Here is a 24712-nt window from a genome sequence, read left to right on the forward strand (position 1 = left end):
TTTAATTAATACAAACTCAATGATTCCTTCTATTAAAGGAAGCTAGGAGTCATAAAGAAGATAAATTGGCCATTTTCTTGCAGTTGCCACTGCATATTCTATCATATAGATTTGTTATAAAACCTAAAGAAATTGAAAAATGGATACATCAGGTGTATCTCAAATTCTGTACTTTTTTCTCATTTTGGAACTTTATGAGATACATATCCAAAATATTATAATCTATGTGTTCATGTAAGAAGGGTAAAAGTTTTTCTAACAAAATCTGGAGATCTGAATTACATTTACAAAAAGGCCTTGTACTAGTGTATCATGAAAAAAAATATTTTAAAAGTCACCTTAAATTTTATCTTATTTCATTTGTTTGATGAAATTGATGATATTGGCAAATTTACCGAAAAATTTCTTATATGAAGTCTCACAAAGTAATCAAAGTTTGAAAATAAATCTAAATTTGGTAAATCTTTACACACATATGCACACACAAACACACACACATAACAATTTGTTGGCTTTTTCTGTCAATGAAATAGCAGTCTATAGCTCTTTAAAACCAGGAATTTCTACTTCCCACCCCTGCCATGGAATTACTAATAAAAAAGAAGAATGTACTTTCTTCATGAGAATTTTTATACTGTAGGAAAATAGCAAATGCAAATTATACTTTCCCGTCCAAATACTTGATTTTACTTTTGAAATCTGTCTGGGTCTTCCAGGCAAGTAATAAATTAGTATGTAATAACTTTAAAGTGAATTAAATCAGTTTGGTGAACAAAAACCATTTGAAATCATGTTTGCCTTTAGAAAATACTCCTATAACGTGCTAACTTAGATTTTCATTAAGCCTCCTACAACTGAAATATTTAAAAATTCTTAATTTAGAGTACTAAATTTGTCATCCCAAGTAATGCTAATCAAAAAGGAAAAAATAATAAGGATAACTCTTAAAAAGAATTTTGAAATTCACCTAATTGAGTTTATGAGACCAATGACAGGGTAATTTTATTTTTACACTAAAAAATATTCCAGATATCTTCAAATATGTTTTAACAGAATTGCATCTGAATTTATGTGATCATCCTTAAAGGGGCAGGAGAAATGAAAAGGGGTCTAGGTATATTAGGAAATACTGTGTGTTGCTGAATGTGTCTTAGTGTGGAGTCTTTTGCTAACTATATTCCCATGGCCCTGAGAAATAAAGAAAGGCATGATGAAGGTTTACAAACCCTGTTCCCATTTTTGATAAGAGGAAAGAAGCAATCATAGTAATGCACTTTGATTGCAGCTGGATGAAGTTTTGAGAAACACTGATCTACATGGATTAAGTCTTGAATTGGGATTATGAGAGACATGTAAAATGATCTGATATTTAAGTAAAAGGTTCATATATTGTGTCTATGCCTTGAAACAACACATCTCAATTATTTTTTAAATAATTTGCTTTTTCTTTAATAAACAGGCTTACTCAACTAGTTCTTTTCAAATTAGTTGAGACTTTGCCTGAAAAATATATTAATCATGTTCTTCTGATATAAAGAAAAGCAAACTTCAGAAAAACACCACAAAGGTACTAAATACACTATACCTAATCCAACTGAAAAAATCATGTAGGCTATTGTATCTGTGATAACCAATTCCCCCATGGGTGGGTACAAAAGTCTGGATTAACAACTCTGAATCCAGGAGAATAATTAATATGGAGGCATGCTATCATTCATTTCCATGCTTAATCTGCTTTTTGTTTTGTTTTTGTTTTTGTTTTTTAAATCTGCTAATCCGCTCAAGGACCTTTTTTAGTTATTCCCAGAATGAAGTTATTTATTCTTATTTTGAAATAAATTACACTTCACTATTTTATGTACTTTCATAAACACATTATTTCTAGGTGTGTGTTTAAAGAGTCAACTGAAATACAAGTATACATGCATCAGTTTACTTTGGTGCATCAGCGACAGGGTGTTCCTGTGTTGGATGGAACAACCACCTAAAAATATGAAAAATCCCGTGTACCTGTTGAGAGGGCCTTGGAGCAAAAGAATGATTCCACATAGCTACAATGTACACAAAGTTACGAAGATGGGAGTACTCTACCCCAAAGAAGGGCAAAGTTAAGAACAGTCTATATTTATAATGGTCCACATAAATTCATGTTGAAGCATGAATTGATTTACTACCCCTACTTCTTTTACTCCACCCCTGTCGCAGCGAAGAGTGCCTGGAGTATCCGATGACAATATTACCTGATTACCTACTAAAGTAGCAACACCAAGAAATGACACCAAGCCATGTATAAGACACTGGAATTGGCACTTTAGTAGAGTTTGAAAGAGAAAGAAGAAGAAGTGAATTAGATATGATACTCCACATCATTTTAGTAAACTGGGTGGTTGTTGTGTATCTTTTTCTACTATCCATTTTGTAATGGATATTCTATGATACACAAGTATGTTTCCCAAAGGCTTTATAAGGATTTAAGACAGTGCCTTGTACACTAGCTATTAATAATTGGTAAAAGGGGGAAATTCTGAAATGAAGATAGTATTTCTTGGCATTAATGAGAAAACATTTCGTTAATGACTAGATCTCAACCACATTTTTTCAATCTAGTTCAAGTTAAACACACACACACACACACACACACACAAAGACTTTGTATTCTCAAAGAATACAAAAAGGGAGTTGAAAAGGTCATGACCTATTCAGATGTATAAACTGGGTCATCAGAAATACTTATAAAAACAGCTATTTTTTTAATTTTATTTTTTTAAGATTTTATTTATTTACTTGACAGCCAGAGACAGCCAGAGAGGGAACATAAGCAGAGGGAGTGGGAGAGGGAGAAGTAGATTTCCCTCTGAGCAGGAAGCCCAACGAAGGGCTCAATCCAGGACCTCGGGATCATACCTGAGCTGAAGGCAGACATTTAACGTCTGAGCCACCCAGGCACCCTAAAAAATAGCTACTTTCAAGATATATCACATTTTCAAGGTCAACATGTGTGGCAGGTATCCAGAGCTCCTCCATGAATGGCTTTTAACTTTAACAAAAACTTTCCAGATCTAAGGAAAGTGAAATTTTTACAATACTCCAATAAACGTTTATTAACAATAAAGTTCATCGATTTGCAACAGGACTTTAGTTATTTTGTCCATTCTCCTTCCCTTTACTAGTTGAGTGAATCCCATATTCATAGAACTTGTGGAAATCTGTATAACTATTTTAGGAACATTTTCTCTGTCAATTTGATGATTTTTCAGAATCAAAATAATTCAACTCTACCATAGTTGTAAATATTAAATAAGCAGTAGAGTCAGTATGTAATTACTCTTGTGTTTACAAACCAATAACACTCATAAAAATAACTACAAATACAGTGGAACATTGATTAACCTAAATATTCAAGAGAGTACACTCAGGTTCTTTGAATTTTCTTGGCTCAGACCATAAAAGGTTTATTAGAAATCTTACAAAAAATTGTTGTTAGTATACTTTTCAGCCTTAAAATGCACACTATATGCAATTCAACTGAAATTGACTACTTGAGTTTATATGTTGCTAGAAGGGGGAAGTTACACATTTGAATGGGTATTATCTTCCTCAGTATAATCACTGTGAGATAATGAAAACATTATAACTTGTAGAACTCTTCTTTTAGAACTGCAGTTAACATTACTTCATGAGCATAGAAGAAAAGTAGACTCATTATTTTATAGTCTTTTCAGATCTTTCTTATCGAATACCAAACTTGATCTTTTAACTTTTCTAGAACTAAGGGAAAAAAACACCTGCACTAGTAATACAAATATTTTAAAAATATGTTGTTTAAAAAGGAAATTAAAGACAAAACCGAAAGTAAACATGTAGCTGTAGAATTTGAATGAGGGTACAGGATCCAAACCTGATGATTTTGATTAAGATAACACTGATTTTAATGTGTAACTCCTTACTATAATTTTTAAGCCTTATAATCATATCTCATCATTAAATGTTGGTGCATTAAGATACCACGAATAGTACATTTCAACAAAACCAGTCTGGGCATCAGGAAACCTTGATTTTAGCCTCATAATGTCCTAACTACATAAGGGATAATGGACAAATCACTTGACTGTAAATGTGTAAATGAGAGGTCTGGGTTAAAAAGACTTCAGTGTACCTCGTATCTCTCATGTTTTAAGCACTCACTAATTAAATTGATTTATCTCTCTTCCAAAGAGAATCATATTTTAAAACTCTGGGAGTATTAGTGATTAATATTTTGCTATCTAACACTACCTTGCATTATAGGTAAAGATACCATCTTTAAATCAATTTTCATATGAACTTAAAACTTTTCTAATAGTCAACCACCTGCCTTTCTTACACATAATCTCATTTCTGTTTGTTTGTTTGTTTGTTTTTTTTAATTTAAAAGACTTTTTTGTTTCATTTTGCCAAAGGATTTGGAGGGATTTAAATAAGGCCTTCCTCTCATTTAGCTGTTTTTTTACATTACTCTAATGTCTAAAAGTATATCTTACATTAATCGGAGGCCTCTTTCCTCACCCTATTCCCTGATCACACATTCCTACCAGCATACCTACCACCCTTGGCTATACTGCACCCTCCGTATCTCTTGCAGGAGTTATAATAAAAAAAATTACAGGAAGATGGTAACATCCTCAAACTAGGGGAAGTATCTGCCCAATACTGAGACCCATGATGGGCAGAGATTGATTGGAAATTGTATTCCAAGAAGTTAACCAGATAAGGTGAAAATGATCCACCTCTATATAAATGCATGAGTACCATTTTATAGTATAAACTCGTAGCTAGCAAACTATATTACCTGCCCATGGGTATGGTAAAATATGTATAGAAATACAAAAAGATTAGGTTACACAATGAGATTCTCCTATACCTTTTGAACCCTTATCCTATTATTGCTATATTAAGAACTGTGGAAACTGAATCCCAAACTTCTTTTCTGATATGCTATTCAGATTTGAAGGCTGGAAGTCAAGACCCAGGCTACTCTCTGCTTTTCAGCAATCCAATACTAGCAGAATTCTGAAAAGGTGGTTTCACCACTGCCACCCCTGAATAAAAAGGAAAGAGAATAGGTGTCAGGTAATATCAACATCAGATGTCACAGGCAGTCATCAGGTTATTCTTTCAGCTGCTTACCAGTGTGACTCCTTTTATGTACCATAAGCACATTGGGCCCAATGCAAACCATGCCACAGACGTCACATTTCAGTTTACCATTCGGAAGCCGGATTCCTCCCTCGCCTTGAAGCTCCTGGACTTTCCTGTTGTCGGCCACCTCGCTGCTCTCAATTAGGGGTTCTTCTAGGCCGCTACCTTCATCATGGCCCCTGATCTCATCTTCACGGCTCAGGGGTTTCCTGTCACACTCTTCATCACTCTGCATTTCTAGCTTTACTGAATTTGCTGTAATTTAAAAAAAGAAATGAAGGGATTTTAAATGCAGGTCGTGGTGTCACCTACATCTCTTCTCCACCCAGTGCCATTCTACGAACATGGATAGAAATCACCAATGCAACATTAATACAGACTGCTCAGAACTATTTGAGTGACTTTGGCATCAAAGTGAAGATGGCTCAGAAAAGCTCTAGTCAACAGAATGACACTTTATTTGTACAGTCATTTCTTTCTTTAACTTAGTTATATGATTTTAAACAAGTCTTTAATTCTGGTATGGGCTTTTGATTTTGTCGCTACCGAGACTCGGCATTGTGTATGATACAAGATTAGATATTGCTTAACCCACTGAGCCAGGCTTCTCCATAACACTCATATCTATATAGTATAAAAATACACATATAATATATACATAATATATATACCTATATATATACATATATATATATACACACACACACACATACAACATACGCATACAACATATACATATGTAACACTTCTGTCTTACATCAGAATACTTGTAAACCTGCTTCAGGGCTGAGCAAGAGAAACAACTTGGTATCTCAATCTAGCAAATGTCTTAGATGTATGAAGGCATACCGTCAATGCAAATACCCTAAAATCAGCTTAAAAACATATATTCAGTGAAGAGCTATATAAATGTAGGGCAGAGTGCACAGACTTCACATGCTCTTAAGCTACTCCTTTTTTATATGAAGAAAATTCTCTATGGAACATATTAGTCTGCAAATCAAAGTATTCCAGCTTTAATCTATGCACAACAAAAAGCAATGAATGACAGGAATGGCATAGCAGGCACGCACGCACTTCTGACTGTTAAGAAATTTAATGCCTTCTGTTTGCTGTTTTTGGATCATCCCACAGAAATGTTGGAATTTTGTTAGCACAGCCCTCATTCTGGATTGCTGACAAAGTCTTTTCACAAAGCAGAAACAGGCTTCAAATGAATACCAGTTTTTTTATCCCCTGATCTTGAAAATTCTTCAGAAATCATATCAAAGTTCCTGTGCAAAGCAAATTATTTGGTACTACTTGAATGAAATACCTTCATAAAAAGGAAGTAAGTTTTTTTTTTGCCGCAATTTTCTTAGAGAAACCACGCATTCTGTTGATTTGTCATTAGGACTTTAAACAGGTAGCGCTATCAAAATGGCTCTTCCCCTGCTCCCCTTCCTTGGAACTCCCCTAAGAATAGAGGCAGCATGGGTACAAAATGAGATGATTGCTTTTACTCCAAAGACCATGGCTGTGACATTTATTAGCAGTGTAAACTTGAACTAATTATTTAATGCCTAAACCTTTTTAGTCTTTTGTTTGCAAAGCAGACATAAGTTCAAATCACAAAATGAAGTTTAAGTAGAATAGTTCAGCTATTAGGATTGAGGATCCTATAATCAAACTGCCTGGATTTGAATACCAGCTCTGGCACTCCTTGGAAGCAGTGTCACATTTTATAAGATACTTAAATCCTCTGTGTACTTTATAAAATGAGGATGATAATGGTACCTACTTCTCAGGCTGATGTAAGCATTAACTGAGCAAATACAGAAAATGGGCTTAACTCTTGTTTTTTTGGTGGCAGACGGTGCTCTATTTTTTCCATAAACTTTTGCAAGATCAATTATAGTATATATGTACACTACTCTGAGATGTACAAAAGAGTATATAGCCTTTTTGGCCCCATTTCTTTAAAGCTTTATTTATTTATTTATTTATTTATTTATTTATTTATTTATTTGACAGACAGAGATCACAAGTAGGCAGAGAGGCAGGCGGGGTGGGGGGGGGGGAAGCAAGCTCCCTGCTGAGCAGAGAGCCTGATGTGGGACTCGATCCCAGGACCCTGAGATCATGACCTGAGCCAAAGGCAGAGGTTTAATCCACTGAGCCACCCAGGTGCCCCTTTTGGCCCCATTTATAATAGAAAATCTCCTACACTAAGTTTTAACTAACGTACAAATTAGTACCATTTTACCAGTTTTTGAGAAGAGGAGACATGATACTTTATCCCTCTTCATTTCCCCAACATGTTCAAATAATGTGTGGCCTCTAAGGAGGTATTCAGGCAGTATTCGCTGTGGTGTTTTAGTAAATTAAGAATTTTCTTTCTTTAGAATTTTTTAAAAGATTTTATTTATTTATTTGACAGAGAGAGAGAGAGAGAGAGAGATCAGTGAGAGGGAGGACACAAGCAGGGGGAGAGGGAGAGGGAGAAGCAGGCTTCCCGCCGAGTGGGAGCCCGATGAGAGGCTGGTTGAGGGACTCGATCCCAGGACACGGTGGTAATGACCTGAGTGGAAGGCAGATGCTTAATAATTGAGCCACCCAGACGCCCCAAATTAACTTTTTTTCTACTCGAAGTTCACCATCCCTAAATTCTGATCTCAAAAGCAACTTTTATCCTCATTTTCTTCTTTTTAAAGATTTTTTATTTATTTATTTGACGGACAGAGATCACAAGTAGGCAGAGAGGCAGGCAGAGAGAGAGAGAGGAGGAAGCAGGCTCCCCACTTGAGCAGAGAGCCCAATGCGGGACTCGATCCCAGGACCCTGGGATCATGACCTGAGCCGAAGGCAGAGGCTTTAACCCACTGAGCCACCCAGGTACCCCTTATCCTCCTTTTCTAATTGAGAACAGTATGTGAGTGTGTGTGTGAGTGTGTGTGTGTGTGTGTGTGTGTGTGTATGTGTGTGTGTAGATGGTCTCTCTTTACACAAATTGGAGTATACAAATTATCTGACCTTACTTTGCTTTCTTCATTTAACAATATCTGTTTAATTTTTCCATATTATTACACAGAAATGCACACTATTCTAACAGCTGCATAAAATCTACTTTATCAATATAATTTATTCCTAGGCTTTACCAATAAAATCTAAGATTGTTTGCTTCTGTTATAGATATTATTATATATCACATTGAACTGTCAAATCTGTTAGATAAAAACTGGTATTTTACCATAGATTTTAATCTGAATTTTTTATGGGTGAAATTGAGCATCTATGTCTATGTTTAAATGTTTGGGGGACTTGGGGGGCTTTTGGGGAGCTGGTTATGGAAGTTATTTGCCCATTCTTCTACTAGGTTGTTGGTTTTTTTCTCACTGAATTTAAAAGCTTTATATGCTAAGGAACTTAACCCCATGTTTGTTATGTTTCTCAAATGTTGCATTATCTTATTACTCAAGGGTATTTGGGAGCATGTATTCTAATTTTACATTTTGAATTTTAATGTTTTCAACTGTGGTTTCTAGAGTCTGTATTTTGCTTTAATAAGTTTTTCCATACTCCTAGAAGTTTTTCATGTTTTTTTTTTTTCTGGGAATGAAAATTATTCTAATCAGAGTAAAACACTAATTTTTACCCTATGTAGTCCCATATTTCATTCATAATTCTCATTTAAAGAAAAAATTAAGAAAAATGAAAAGTATGACTATATAGCATGACTTCATATACCAACCTGTGAGCAAACTGTCTTATATATTTAAGTGATGTACCAGAGGTTAGAAACTACATAGCAACGTCATCATTTATATTCCTGAACTGGTCGACATCTGATAAGCTGCATTTAATGACTGTAAAGTCTACAAGCATTCTATATCAGGAATTAAAGAAATGTATCTTAAAAGAGTAGGTCTGAGTTTGAAACTTCTGGGCCTCTTAAGTTTCAAAACAGCACAAAATTATAAAGAATATAACTTGATGTTATATTAAATGATCACCTTTCCCCTAGTGAGAATATTATAATACGGACATCAAATATAATATCTAATGGGTAAAATGTCATTTAAAAATTACTGTGTATTAAAATTATAGTTAGAGGGGCACTTGGGTGGCTCAGTGGGTTAAAGCCTCTGCCTTGGGCTCAGGTCGTGATCTCAGGTTCCTGGGATCGAGCCCTACATCGGGCTCTCTGCTCAGCAGGGAGCCTGCTTCCTCCTCACTCTCTGCCTGCTTCTCTGCCCTCTTGTGATCTCTGTCTGTCAAATAAATAAATAAATCTTTAAAAAAAAAATTATAGTTAGAGCTTTGCATCCACAGAGGAATATAACTGAATATCCAAAAAAGTAAACATTTGTTAGAACTAAAATACAGAAGAAATGGTAAACTTTAGCAATCTTTTCTCCAACCACATTATAATCTAAAGTATTATATGTTTATCACATATGAATGTATATACTACAGCTATAGTAAATATATTAATTTATATTCATTGATATAGTAAATCAATAAATGCAACATTTTATTATACATTATATTTTATCACATATGAATGTATATATTACTATAGTAAATATAGTAGTTTATATTCATTGATATAGCAAATCAATAAATGTAACAGTTTTAGTATATACATATCACAGATGAAATTTTCTATTAATATGGTGGTCTATGTACAAACAAAATCCCATCATAATTAACTTTTATTCTGCTTCACTAAAATTAGGTTGAAATTTAGGATTAAAACAATTAGTCTTTGAATTTCAATTGTTAAATGAAAAAAACTTCCTTACTCAAAGAATATAAAGAAATTCCCTCACAATTTTTTTCACTATTTAAGATGTTTCTAAATAATGCAGAATACTATATTTTAACTCATTAATTAAACTTAAGTCTTCAGTAAATTTATGTATACTCTAAATTACAATTTATATATCAATGAGTTGTATTATGATTATTTGTAGCTATAATATATAAAGCTACTATAAATATTAATCATTGTATAATATTCATAGTATATTTGTTATCAAAATTTTACTCGTTATTACTTGGTATTTCTTTTACTGTTTGGTAACAGGAAAACATTCTCATAAATGGGCTAATTTCTGTGAAGATGAGAATTTGTTAGTGTGAGAGGGATGAATTCTTGTTATTACAATCTCAACACCAAGAATTATTTTATAGACTGTTTCCTCAATATGCCCGAATTTTATATTCTTCTTTTCATATCTATAGGAATTTATACACATTACTATCTAATGACAAACTAGTAAAGACAATATTTTGTAACAACATATTATTAGCAATGAAAATGGATATGAAATAAGATTTTTTTAAAAGAACTTATTTATTTGACAGAGAAAGAGAGATCACAAGTTGGCAGAGCAGCAGACGCGGGGGGTGGGGGGAGCATGCTCCCCGCTGAGCAAACAGCCCAATGTGGGGCTTGATCCCCGGACCCTGAGATCATAACCTGAGCTGAAGGCAGAGGCCTAACCCACTGAGCCACCCAAGCACCCCTGAAATAAGATTTTAATTAATTGATTGGTTTTTTCTGTTATTCAATACTATAGTCATAAATAACTATAATATATAGATATTTGAATATTTTAATGAACAAAATAAAGATGTTTAGGTATTTTTAAGTTAAAGGAGATAATGTGATTTCAGAGTTTATTTTTATTTTTTTAAGAGATATTATTTATTTATTTGACAGAGAGAGACAGCGAGGGAACACAGTGGGAGAAGAAGCAGGCTTCCCACTGAGCAAGGAGCCCAATATGGGGCTCAATCCCAGGACTCTGGGATTGAAGGGTGACCTGAGCCAAAGGCAGACACTTAATGACTGAGCCACCGAGGTGCCCTGATTCTACAATTTACAAAAAGGACAAGTCAAATTTTAAAGCATTCACAATTCTGAAGAAAAAGTTAACTATACATATTTTTAGTTGAATTGGAGATTCATGAACATGGGTAAAATAATAGTTAATAAAAAAGAATTTTATGATCAATTTTACATAGAAGCTTTGAATATATTTCAGGACAAAACGTACAAAGTTTACCTTTAAGCAAAAAGTTGCTTCAAAAGGCAAACAGGTCTATAAATTTAAAATCCCCCCCTCTTCTTCATGCTTCTAAAGTACTACTGAAATTTAGGATATAGCTTTTGGATGCTACAAAAACACAAAATTTAATTGCCTCCATTTACAGATGATCACACCAAGGCAGAGAAGTAAAGAGACTTACCTAAGGGCTTATATTATAAGTGACTCCCAGGCTAAACAATTTTCAATTACAGAAGTTTCTTCAGTAACCATACTAGGCTCTCTACACTCAAAGGCTTCATAATTATCCTCGTTTTGAGATATGTAATAGTGAATGGAAAAGCTTACATTAGACTTGCCTTTAATTCACTAAGATGGTATTAAATAAGGAAATAAAAGAATAAGAGTATTTACAGAGATAACACACGTAGATCACTATTTTAAAAAGGTAGCAAACCAAATGGGGAAATATTATATTTTGTGAAGCTGTTAAAAACTATTGTAAGGACTCCCTGGGTGGCTCAGTCAGTTAAGCATCTGCCTTTAGCTCAGGTTATGATCCCAGGGTCCTGGGATCGCACCCCGCGTGGGGATCCCTGCTCAGCAGGAAGCCTGCTTCCCCCTCTCCCACTTGCCCTGTTTGTGTTTCTTCTCTCGCTGTCTCTCTCTCAGTCAAATAGATAAATAAAATCCTTAAAAAAAAAAACTAAAATAATTCAGCTTATGTCATAACAAAAATTTCTTTGCCACTATTATTGCACTTTGAAAATTTAAAAAGACAATTTAAAACTTGAATATATACCATGTAAAAATGAGATGGAAATGAAAACTACACATTGTTACATACACATGATGCTCCTAGAACTCATCCATGTCAGCCAGTATGAAACAAAGACCAAAACCGAATTCTCGTTAGAAATAAACAAACTAGCAAATACTTACTAAGTACTTGCTGCTTGCCTAATAATTGCTAAAACTGATTATGATGGTTTAAGATTAAGAGATGGAGAGTATTAAATAAGAAGTCCATGTCAACAGGAACAGGTCATGGAAGAGTTCATGACTAAGAGGAGGGAACTATTTTAATAACACATATACTTTGGTTACATAATTGTTGAAATATTAACCCCAATGGTACATAAAGGGAAAGAGACTTTTCCTTAGAAATTGGACATTCTCTACTTTTTACTCCATGCTTCCCTCAAGCCACCCACCTATGCAAGATAGCATACAATTCTGCAATGTCTGGCAGCTGATGTCATCAAATAATAAAATTCTCCATTTTTAAAATTTGGGGGGAAAAATAATTTTTAATATGTATGGTAAAATACATTGAAGTTAATTCTGAATTATCAAATTAAAGGAACAAATTCTATCCAATCCTTACAATGTCACTGTCACAGATAATTCTGTCATTTTAAAATGTCAGCTTTGGGAAATAGCACAGTAACCAGAACCTTAGATATAATTATTACAATATTTTTAATATCTCAATTAAACTTCCTATAACTTAAAATGTTGTTATTAGTATGACTTGATTCTACTAATCCACCAACAGATTATTAAAATTTCATAGCTAGGAAATAATACAAAGGGATTATGATTTATTTGCTGTATTTAAAAGGATATATTTATTATATGGAGTATAAATAGGATTTCCAGATTAATTACTTATCAAATTAGTGATTTATACCTGTTCAGTTTCCAATTATATTTTTTAATTTTTAAAGGCTGTAAATACTATGAGACTTAAAAGAAACATTTGTTTCACAGTAATGAATAAAAGACAGTTAAAACCATTCTTTAATTACTAAATTTGGGGAGAAAAGTCTTCCAGGTGTGATATATAAGTGGACTTTTTATATGCTTGGTTTCTGTTGCATGAGAATTCAAGAGGACACTTGAGTGGTGTTATTACTTACAAGCATCAATTTCTCCCAGTCTATGCCAGCTACTTGAAATGGTGTTAAACACACTAATTGAATCAATATGTCGATCTAATAATCTGCTGAAGTTGCTTCTGAGCTAATATAACTCTCTCTCATTTAAACTATCGAAACAGAAACACCAAACATGATTAAATCCATGTTAACAGCCCAGCAGCTGTTTAAATAACGTGTTAGAAAAACAAACTGCCTTCAAAAGTCTGATGTAAAGCACAATTATTTACTAAGAACTTAACAGTCTAAACAACTAAAGTAAAATCACAACAAAAATTATTTTAAGGTATGTGAAATCATTTTATAAAAATCCTCTCAACAATATTTCACACCACATGAACACTTTGTTTCTTGCAACTGTGAATAAATAAATGTGTAAGCCCTGCAAAACAGCTCCTCACAACATCCTTCAAGATTCGTTTTATAAATGGTTTTAGATAAGTCCAGACACTGGTGTCGCTCACCTGCAGCTGGGCCATTTGTGGGTAGCCTTTTCAGTGTGTACATCACAGCACCGCATTTCCTTTTCCTCCCCACCTTCTCTTCTCTAATAAAGTGACATTATGTACTTCTTAAACCTACTAGAGTAACTACATCAAGACAGTGCTGATTTCTGATATGCTCTCATTCTAAGAACGGTATAGTAAAAAGTTTCCCTGTACCTGACGCAGGAAACCAGGGTCTTCACTTCCCCCTCTGCTCCCTAACTAATTGTGGGACCTTGGGATATTTGTTTTCTTGGATTCAGCCACCTGCACCATCTAACATACGGGGAAAATAACACTTGATGTTCATGAAAACTGCACACAAGATAGTCTCTTTACACTAATAATAGCAATAACAGGAAAACAGCAACTTCCTATAATTCTTCATGATTTATAAAATACAGACTCTGTCTCAATTGATACTCAACAAGGCATGATAGGACAGTTACAGATAAACAAACGGAGGCATCAAGTGATTTTCCCAAGAACACAAACTTAGTAAAGGTTAACCTGATACCATTTCAAGGTCTTCTGCCTCTTTCTATGACATGATACTGGCTCTCCAATTAAACAAGTAACTAATTATATTCAGGGAAAATATTGTATTTAGGACAAACAGGTCTTTCACATGCTATAAAACTATGTCCACTGGCTGAAAAAATACTAGGAATTCAAGTTTATGATGGTCAAATAAAATAATATTATTTCCCTAAAATTAACTCTCAATATTTTCCATCAAGTTTGGAATGTATATGTCCACTCAAAACAACTACCTCTTATATTTTACGTCTGCTTTGGTCTTAAGGCAGAGATAGGGTTTGTATTTCTGAAAAATTTGTCAATACATAATCCTCTACCCATCCCCAAATTTTCTTCTCTATTCCTTGATAATGCTATGACTTATCAGTGGTAGGTAAAGACAGCCATTTGAGGAATAAGTCAATATTATCAGTTTTAATCTCTAAACCAACAGTTTATGCTGGATGTCATTTTAGGACTTCCTTTGTGGTCAAATTTTGACAGTTTTGTGTCAGTTGTTAAAAGATAAATCATACCCAAAAGCAGCCCATGTAGTATTTCATTTCCATTTAAAGAGGTGTTCATGAAAAATAAATACAAAATATATGTTCTCTCTAAGAAAGAAAGAAAAGAAAAGGAAAGAAGAAAAGAAAAGAAAAGAAAGTAAAGAAAGAAAGAGAAAAGGGATGACCTTAATGGTCTCCCACAATGCATGAAACCTTATATACGATGCCCATCATCAAACCACAGTGGCACAGTGGCATCATTGTAGCCCAAGGACAGTGGCACAGCAGAGTGGCATCACTGTAGCCCAAGGATGAAGTTTCAATATTTTGGCAGACAACTTGTTCATGAGAAATGTACAGTGTGGAGGAAATAAGCCTACTTTAAATAGAGATTCCACAAGCAAACAACAGTCTGCCCCTTTATCCATCCTTTAAGTGAATGATTAGCCAAGTCCTAAAGATTCAGTATATGCCACTTGTCGCATATCCTTTTTTTGGCATTTTCATGCAACCCAGAACGACTTTAAGATCATCTGTGCCATTTCGCCCAGAACAGCTAACTGATCTCTCTTGTCTTTCGTTACTTTCCATTCTTCTAGATTCATCCCATCCTCATGATTCATGCCCCATTATATTCACTTGTGCAGTTAATCTTCCTAAAGCATAACTCTTATTACTCTCCTAAATGTCTTCAATGACCGCCCACTGTATATAAATTAAATACAAAGGTGTTGGTGTAGAATTTAAGGACACACTCAGCATAGTTCTATCATAGCTCTCAGCCATATGTTCTAGGAGTCCCTTAGTCATTTTCCAGCCATTCTTCCTGAAACACATCCTATGCATCTCTACTTACTAGTTTTTCTTCCTGGCTCCTATTACTATTTTCTGGAATCCCTATTTCTATCAATATTAGCATACCATTCAAGGCCATTTATCTCCTACTTTTTAAAAAAAGATTTTATTTATTTATTTGACAGATCACAAGTAGGCAGGCAGAGAGAAAAGGGGGAAGCAGGCTCGCTTTGAGCAGAGAGCCCAGTGTGGGGCTCAATCCCAGGACCATGGGATCATGACCTGAGCCAAAGGCAGAGGCTTAACCCACTGAGCCACTGAGGTGGCTTTTTTCATGGAATATTTCCTGAGCACAAAGACACATTCTAGTGATTTCTTCAGTGTTTTTGCCTTACTTCTACATTCCCTATAGCATAAAATCCTTGAAAAAAAAAAAGTGTTATCTTTATTCACAGTTGCAAAACCATTATACCCTTGCATACACCAGGCACTCAGTAATTGCTGAATTGTTGCTAATTTACATATTACACTTCTTTTTGTAAATTATGGAGACCATGCATAAATTAACCCCAGGTGACAAACAAATATATCAATACAGAGTTGGGTTTTAAACACAAAACATCATCATCATAATATGATTAAAGGACCACTGTATGACAGGAAAGACTATAGGTGCATAATACATGTCTCCTGTTTGATCATGATTGCTACTCTGTGAAGTACCTAATATTACCCTAATTTTACAGATGAGGATGCTCAGATGGGGTGAAGTAACATGTCCCAGTCACACCTCAACCCAGAGCCAAATCTGAGACTAGAACTAGAATTGCTGTTACCTTATGTCACCAAAACCAAACTGGTTACTAGTTACCAGTAAAGAAATAAAGAAAAAAGGGATGTTAAAATGTTAATGAAGAACAACTCTGAATCAGCATGTGCCATCTGACATGATTTTTTGTATAAGTCTAATACAGGTGTAAGTAGTGTGCCAGCTTTGAGTAAAGCGAAATTTGTCTGAGAGCCTGTTTTGGAAGAAGACCAGCTTATAGTGCCAGATTTTCTGAGCATGGATTTTATTTCATATAAGAGCAATCTACTTTGAACTGGTGTTTGGCAACCGTCTGCTTAACATAGCTGTGGGAGGTTTGTGAAGCAAATTACATTGTGAAATTATCTCTTTAATAAGGGGAGCACAAATTTTTAACCAATCTTCTCTAATAAGTAAAATCATTACTATAAAATCCAGCGGAGTGGGTATATTCCCAAAGGGACCCAACACACTGGACTGCCAGAGGTCACTAAGGACGCTTAAACCAGGTCAGAAGGCAGTGCTGCCGGCACGCTGAAGAGAAACAGATAAGAAATGGAGCAGGGTTTCTATTACAGGGCAACATTAACAGAGGAGAGAACCAAAGCCACGCAACGCACTTCAGCGGCTTTACTGAGTCTCTGAACTGAAGTGACAGAGGAACTCAATAGCTCTTCACACTCTGGGTTCACATATCCTCGGTTTCCAAAATCTGGAGCCTAAGTACTCCCATCAAGGCCACAGAAATTCTTTCCCTGGTGTTTTTCCATAAATACTTCCCTATTTGTGTGAAACAAGCAGGGTTAGCATTTGGCCCCGAGATGCAGGATTGGTCAGTTGGAAATGTGTAACGAATGAAATATGTCAAGTAGTAACAAAGAGGAGAAAACTTACAGTGGTGATTAGGAAAATGAATCTGGAAAACCACCTAGTAAATTTTAAAAGATCAGTGCCAGTAAGATACTTATTTTCCATATCGTAGCAGCAGCAGTTGTTTGTTTGTTTGTTTGTTTGTTTTTTTACAATGTCCTAACGAATAGACATTTTAGATAGTTATATAGAGTACATATATTAAAAGGTTAAAAAATAATTATATTGCAACTAGGAGGGCCAAGGTGATAATGGAAATGTTGGATTCAAATACCTGTGTTGAAGTTCTTCTCACGTGTGAATGTTAAGTCACTTAATGTCTCCTTGGTTCCTACTGTGTAAAGTGAGGATAATATCTTCTATGTAAAAATCCTGAGACTGGGAAGGCACACAATCATTTAGAGCAGGCAGTATAGCCTGTGGTTAAGATTATGGGATCTAGATTCAGTACCCTTGGGTTTAAGGCCAGATTCTTTCATTTATTAGCCACATGACCTTAAGAAACCTCTCTATCCCATTTTTCTCTTCTATAAAATCAAGATAATGATAATACTTGCCTTCTAGGGCTGTTCTGAGTACTAAATACAATTGTATATAAATACCCTTAGAGCTATTTTACTTATTAATAGATTTATCAAAATATGAACGCATATCATGAAGTGTAGGACATCAAACAAATATAAACGTAGAGGTATGTGTACTGTGGGGAAGCACAGGATGATACAGAAGGCTTCATGAGGAAAGTTGCATTTAAGACAGTAGTTACAGGTTGGATATGCTTTACATCAGAGAGAAAATAGATTGCACTCAACATTGGAGGCAATCATAAAGAGAAGAAAAGGCATGATATATGTTGGTCTGAGTGACACCATTTTCTTTTCTGAAATGCATACATTCAATGAGTAACATAAATAGAAATATCCTAAAATCTAAGAGAGTTTAAAATGAAGTAAGCCATAAAAAAATTAATGTTTATAAGGCAGTAATTTCACAGACAAGTACTGTCAACTTATTAACAGACGGTGTTTCAACAATCGTAGTATGAAAGAGCAAACTCCTTAGAATTCATTCATTTAGCCATTCAAAATTACTGAGCATCTGGTTTCTACCAGGTACTGCAATGCAGCAGTAAACAAGATGGCCCTTGTGATTTACACATATGTGTGTGTGTGTGTGTGTGTGTGTGCATATATGTATATGTACAAATATCTTTTTTGTAATAGATGAGCTCAACTATGCACAGTAAAATATTGTGATGAGAATTACAATGACTGGTAATCCCTTACCCCAGAATATACTACTACTATAAAATTTCACTGCAAAATGGAGAGCATAAATAATCAGACACTCTCATAAGATCACTATTTCAAAAGGATAGCTTCTTCTGAATTGTAAGTAGTTACTTTAAGCATGCCATCTATCTGTGAACTGAAGTTTTGATTATTCAATGAGTTGTCTGTCTCCATATCCGGAACATTCATTAGACAGCTTTCTAAAGCTCGTAACTAAAGTATACAAAACATTCTTAAAGTGATGACATAGTTCTATGTATCACAGAGAGCAAATGATACATGCCAAATAAAGAGTACACCAAGAGCTTTTTAAAAAACTAGAAAGGTAAGTTATTACATTTGTCAAGTGTAAGAGTTCCTTATTCATTTAAATATACTTCTTTTAAAATACTTGATATCTGGTCACATCAAAATTAAAGTAAACTGTATAATAACTGGGTTTTATTTCTCCTTCTATTAACTTATGATTTAGTGCTGACATTGTATCTCTGTCACCCATAATTGGGAGTGTTACCTTCTAGAGACTTAGCTTCCTTAACTATGAAATGGAGATAATGTTACTTATTTGTGCAAGTAATATAACTAAATGCATACAAGCCTGAGGCCAAGGCTCTTGAGGTCCCTTCAGTGTGTGGTACCCATGATTTTAGGATGCAGCCAAGGTATGCTTGAAATTTTATGCAAAAAAAATTATGTAATTGGTAATAATTGTTAGCTACTGAATATCTCAATATAAATTACTTTATGCAAAAAAATCTGACTGATTTCTTGGCTCATCAGCCAAAAGTGATGGCAAGCAGCCTACCACCTACATTTTCTTCTAGGAGCTTTACAGTTTCGGGTTTAAATTTAAGTCTTTAATCCATTCTGAGTTGATTTTTATGAATGGTTTAAGATATGGGTTTCATTTCAGTTTCATTCTCTTGTATGTGACTGTCCACTTTTCTCAGTACCATTTACTGAAGAGCTTATACTTTCTCTATGTGTCTTCTTGTCTCCTTTGACGTAAATTAATAGACCATAGATGCAAGGGTTGATTTCTGGGTTCTCTAATCTGTTATATTCATCTGGGTGTCTATTTTTAGTGCCAACCATGCTGTTTTGATTACTATAACCTTGTAACATAGTTTGAAATCAAGAAGTTTGCTTCCAGCTTTGTTTTTGTTTTTATATATATATTTTTTTCCTCAAAGACTGTTTCAGCTATTTAGTGTCTTTTGTGGTTCCATACAAATTTTAGGATTGTTTTTTCTATTTCTGTGAAAATGTCATTGGAATTTTGAGAGAAACTGCATTGCAACTATATATTGCTTTGGATGTTATGAACATTTTAACAATGCTAATTCCAACCTATCAGCATGGAATATCTTTTCATTTATTTAGGTCTTCTTCAATTTCTCAGTTTTCAGCATACAAGATCTTTTATCTCTTGGTTAAATTTATCTCTAGGTATTTTTTTTCTTTTTGATGCACCTGCAAATGACATTGTTTTCTTAATGTCTGTGATAGTCTGTTGTTTAGTATATAGAAGCACAACTGATTTTATATATTGATTCTGTACCCTACAATTTTAATTTGTTGGTTATTTCTAATAGTTTTTTAATGGGTGTCTTTAGAGTTTTCTATTTATAATATGTCATCTGCAGATAAAGTCAGTTTAACTTCCTTTCTGAATTAGATGTCTCTTATTCTCCTCTTTTCGCACAACAGCCAAGATATGGAAACAACCTAAGGGGTCTAGCAATGAATGAATGGATAGGGCTGTATTACTTACACACACACACACACACACACACACACACACACACACGGGAATATTATTCAGCCATGACAAGGAACCAAATCCTGTTGTTTACAACAACATAGACAAACACTGACAGCATTATGCTAAATGAAATAAGCCAGCAAGGGAAAGACAAATAAAGATGTTATCACTTATATGTATATATGTGGAATCTAAAAACAAGTAGAACTCATAGAAACAGTAGTAGAAAAGTGTGCTTCTAGGGGATGGAGGATGAGAGAAAGAGGGAGAGGTTGGTAAAAGAGTACAAATTTTCAGCTATGAGATTTATAAGTTTTGGGGAGCTAATACATAACATGGTGACTATTGTTAACTCTGTATCGTATAACTGAAATTTGATAAGAGTGTAGAACTTAAATATTCTCTCTCACACACAAAAGATAAATATGTGAGGTGATAGATGTGTTAATTAACTAGGTGGAAGGATTCCTTTCACTATGCATACATATATCAAATCATCACAATGTACACTTTAAATATCTTACAATTTCATTTGTCAATTATACTTCAGTAAAGCTGAAAAAATTTCAGGATGCATTTAAAAATGAATATGCTTCTTTATATCAACTCTCTTCCTAGTATGGGGTTCAGATAAAGATCTATTTTAGATCATATATTTTAAAACTCTGGCTTAGAAGCAGCATTCCTAAATCTATGTACTGATGTATTTCTAAAGGTCATAAGTAAGAGCATATTTAAATGTTAATGTACATTTAAACACATACACAGTATATAATACTGGAAACCTAGTTGGTATGTGTTGAGGATGGTCTTTATTAAGCAGTAAATGTTAGCTACTTAAGCAAAAGATAGTGCAACATGATTAATGGGCCATCCCCATGAGTTTCCTTCAGTTGAATATTGGCGGGCATCCAGGAGGGGGTGGGGAAAGCAAAATAAATACAACATACACAAAACTTGAAAAAAAAAAAAGTGCTACAACCTTCATAAAAAGCATAAAGTCCTTGACTCAAATAATGTTATGAAGACTCTTCTGAATTTTTCCTTTTTTCTACTTTGTCCCTGTCAGGATGTGAACCCTGCCATTATGTATGGCTTGCGGCTGTTTGCAGGTTTCCTCCCCATCTGGGACTAAGAGGCAAATTGCAGGTTTCCAGGGAGGGGGAATGCACTTACAGTAGGGACTGCTTCAGCACTTCATATGGATGGTGCCAAGCCCAGTGATACTAGCTCCCTTGCTCCCTGGGACAACCAGCCACCAGATTTTGTACTTAAGTTACTGAAAACATACAAGTTGTAAGTTTCAGAAGCCTGAAGTCTTTCTTTGCTCGAAGACCATAATAAGTACAAGGACCATTAAAAGTCATTTTACTCTTTTCCACCTGCAAAATGAATGAAATTATTTCAGGGACACCAGAATACCCAAATCTACATTTTTGTCACATTCATCTCAATGCTCACTGTCCTCTTCCACATCCCTAGGACACTGCTGCCTTTTTTCAAAGCAGCACATGCTTACTAAAAGCACTTCATTCCGTGGGAGCTGTCAGCAATTACTGCAATGAAGTTTAAATCTTCTTCCTCTAACCACTGTAGTATTCTAGAAATAATGACAAACTTCTCCCGGCTTTAAAATGTCAAGCTGACCACTCAGAAATGTAAGCTAGGTTTCTCCAGGAAGGCCCACCTGATAAGACATTTTATAAGGCTTCCATTTTATCTCCTTTTCCATTACTATAGTGCCTTAACACTTTCACAGTGTAGCAACACCTTCTGGGACAAGCTGAAACTAAAACAAACCACGAAAGCTGCCACCTTAACGAAGTTAACAATATGTGCCTGGCAAGAATAAGCTATATCATTTTTTTTAATCTGACACTATCTTTTGAATTAATTCTACTTTCTTCCTCACAGTGCTATTTCTAAACAATTTAAACCCATTACATAACTAATTTACCTAATGGCAAGATAGCTTTTCCTTAGGTGTGCAATAGTATTTTAAATATATATATGCCCAGTACACTATACTATTTTCATACATTTTAGGATTAAATTTATTTCCAAATATCTGGTTCAAGTTTTACACTCAGAAAAATATTTGAATTAACTTCATTACTCCAATGAAGCTTTACATTCCCAGCTGACATCAGAATTACTGATTTATAAGGTTAATGGGAATATAATAAAATCTCAATATAGTTTTTCAGATAACATAGAAAGCTTACAACTTATATCTTTAAATACTCTCAATTTTAGCAAAGGAAGGTATATTATTTAAGAAAGAGCCATAGAGAGATCAAGTAAGGTTTAAATGGCATATCTTTGAGCATACAAAGGAAAAACAAATTAAGACACTGGATCCTGATAAATCACTTTACCAACAGAAAAGTTAGCTTCTCTCTTCAGATACCAAAATTCTTGTTACTGCTTCCATCAAATATTTACTGCACACTTGGGAAGGCACTGGGTCATACTCCAAGATCAGAGAATTTGCTGGCTTTCCTAATACTGCTTTCGTATCATCACTTCCCCATAAAAGTAGATAAATAAGCAAGTCCATTCATTCAGTACACATGTATAGGGTGCAGTCTATACACCAGCTACACTGCTAAGTGTTGGAGGTACAGGGGTGAACAAGACAAGCATGGGTTACAGTCTGGCTGGAGATGGACAGGATCCCAATAATGCAGGAAGTTCTCTGACAGGGAGTGCCAGGGTAACACCTGTCTCAGTGACAAAATATAGAAAGTCTGAGAGGAGGAAAAAGAAAAAAGGCAGGAAAACCAATGATAGTGTTCAGGTCTCTCAAAGTAATACCACTAACAAAGAAAGAATCAAGGATCTTAAAGGTAAAATCCAGTGCCAGTGTAGCCATGGGAACGTATTCACCACGTGGGGCAATTTCAGACGGCTAGAGATGGAAAGAGTAGACGAAAGATGGGGAGAAGTACTGACATTTTTGTGAAGTTCCATTTTGCTGCGTGCCCTTCAACATTAGCCATTTGATTCCCAAAACTTTCTGGTAGGTATCAGTTTTGTTTTATACAAAAGGAAGCTGAAGATCTGGACCACATGATAATGCTGAATAATACCATTACTCTGAACAAGCCAAATATCCTCATAATATATTGACTACAAAGGGAACCAAATGGGGAGAAAAATCTAACTTTTACCGATATGGGAATTTAAAGTTCATTTTCTATTGATGGTGTCATCTTAAGGCATTCATATTTTACTAGGTACTATACAAACAAATATTTATTGGTAACTGACCTCAGAGTAATACAGAATAAAGATATATAGTATTAAACAAAATATACAGCCATTCACTAAGTAGCATGCAAATGAATGCAAAGCAAACTAATAAATTAAAAAGTGCAAAGAGAAAAGGAACTAGCAGAGAAAAGGAACTGAACACAATAAATGGGTCTAAGCACTAGACTTTAATGCCTGATTTTAAGGTGGCAAAAATGTGAGTGTTCATTCACTCCACAAAAATGTCTGGGGCACAGCTGTTGCACCAGGTACTCTACTAAGCAATAAAGACATAGTGACATCAAGTCAGATATAGTCTTTACTTTCATATTTTGCCCGTATCTGGTGGAGACAAAGGGAGATGACAGCCTTGCAAGAGTCTATTTGTGCGAAAGGAGGAGGTAGTGTAAAGGCAAAGAATCTGGAACAAGAAAGGCCCAGAGAATTCACTAAAGTTCCTACAATTGAGGACCTCTAACTCTACCATATAACCCTTTATCAGAAATAACTTCATTATTTTATTAATTTGAATTTTTGTTCTTAGTATGTAAATAACTAACAAAGCAAAATATTTATTGTTGAAAATATACATGTAAGTATCAGCTGGCATTTTCACTAATAATTCCTAGATTGTTTCCATCACAAATATAAACAAAAGTACCTAATTGTTTTTTTTTTTTTTTACCATGAATGCAGCTTCACAATGTGAGAGAACCCTGAAAAAAATAAAACATATACACACACAAAATTTGAATGAAAATCTAAAATGCAACCTCTTCAACCCATTATATTCACCATCATTAGATACAAGATTGCTCTGACAAGTAATAGAACATTTGGTCAAAAAATAATAGCTTGGTTAAAATTTCTATGTGCTGATAATAGTTGCAAGCTTTCACTATGCTGCCATATTACCAGTCTTAATGAAATTCACTTGTCAGTTCCATTTTGGAACAGTGAATGCTTGCACTGCATGACAAGGGTAAAATTAAAATCTCTTTTCTTTTCCTAATCAAATCAGCTAACAATGAATAATAAGAAAAAAGAAATAACCCAGAAATTTCTGTCACTAATTGGTCAAAAAAGATAAGTTTTCAGATTCCTTTCCTTTTTTTTTTTTTTTTAATTTCCACGGGTGATCTTTAAATATCACTAGTCAGCTACTTCTTTTAAGCTCACTGTTGCCAGCAAGTATATTCAGTAAAATGAGCCAAAAATATGTAAGATAAAATACAATGGTAAGGAATGATGCAGTAGATAGTTA

At 34.5% G+C, this 24712-nt stretch overlaps 1 protein-coding gene across 16 annotated transcripts in view; it reads right to left on the reverse strand.

Moving 5' to 3' along the window:
* IKZF2 (IKAROS family zinc finger 2) overlaps positions 1-24712 on the reverse strand; it is a 152378-nt gene that overhangs the window by 46127 nt on the left and 81539 nt on the right. For 13 of the 16 annotated variants that reach the window (XM_032354700.1, XM_032354692.1, XM_032354703.1 and 10 more), the window contains one exon: positions 5167-5433. In XM_032354700.1, the coding sequence (XP_032210591.1) occupies positions 5167-5433 (267 nt within the window). The remainder of the gene's footprint in view (positions 1-5166; positions 5434-24712) is intronic. The other 3 variants (XM_032354707.1, XM_032354704.1, XM_032354705.1) reach the window with 1 other exon arrangement.

This window comes from Mustela erminea, chromosome 8 (assembly GCF_009829155.1).
Source record: "Mustela erminea isolate mMusErm1 chromosome 8, mMusErm1.Pri, whole genome shotgun sequence".
Lineage (NCBI taxonomy): Eukaryota > Metazoa > Chordata > Mammalia > Carnivora > Mustelidae > Mustela > Mustela erminea.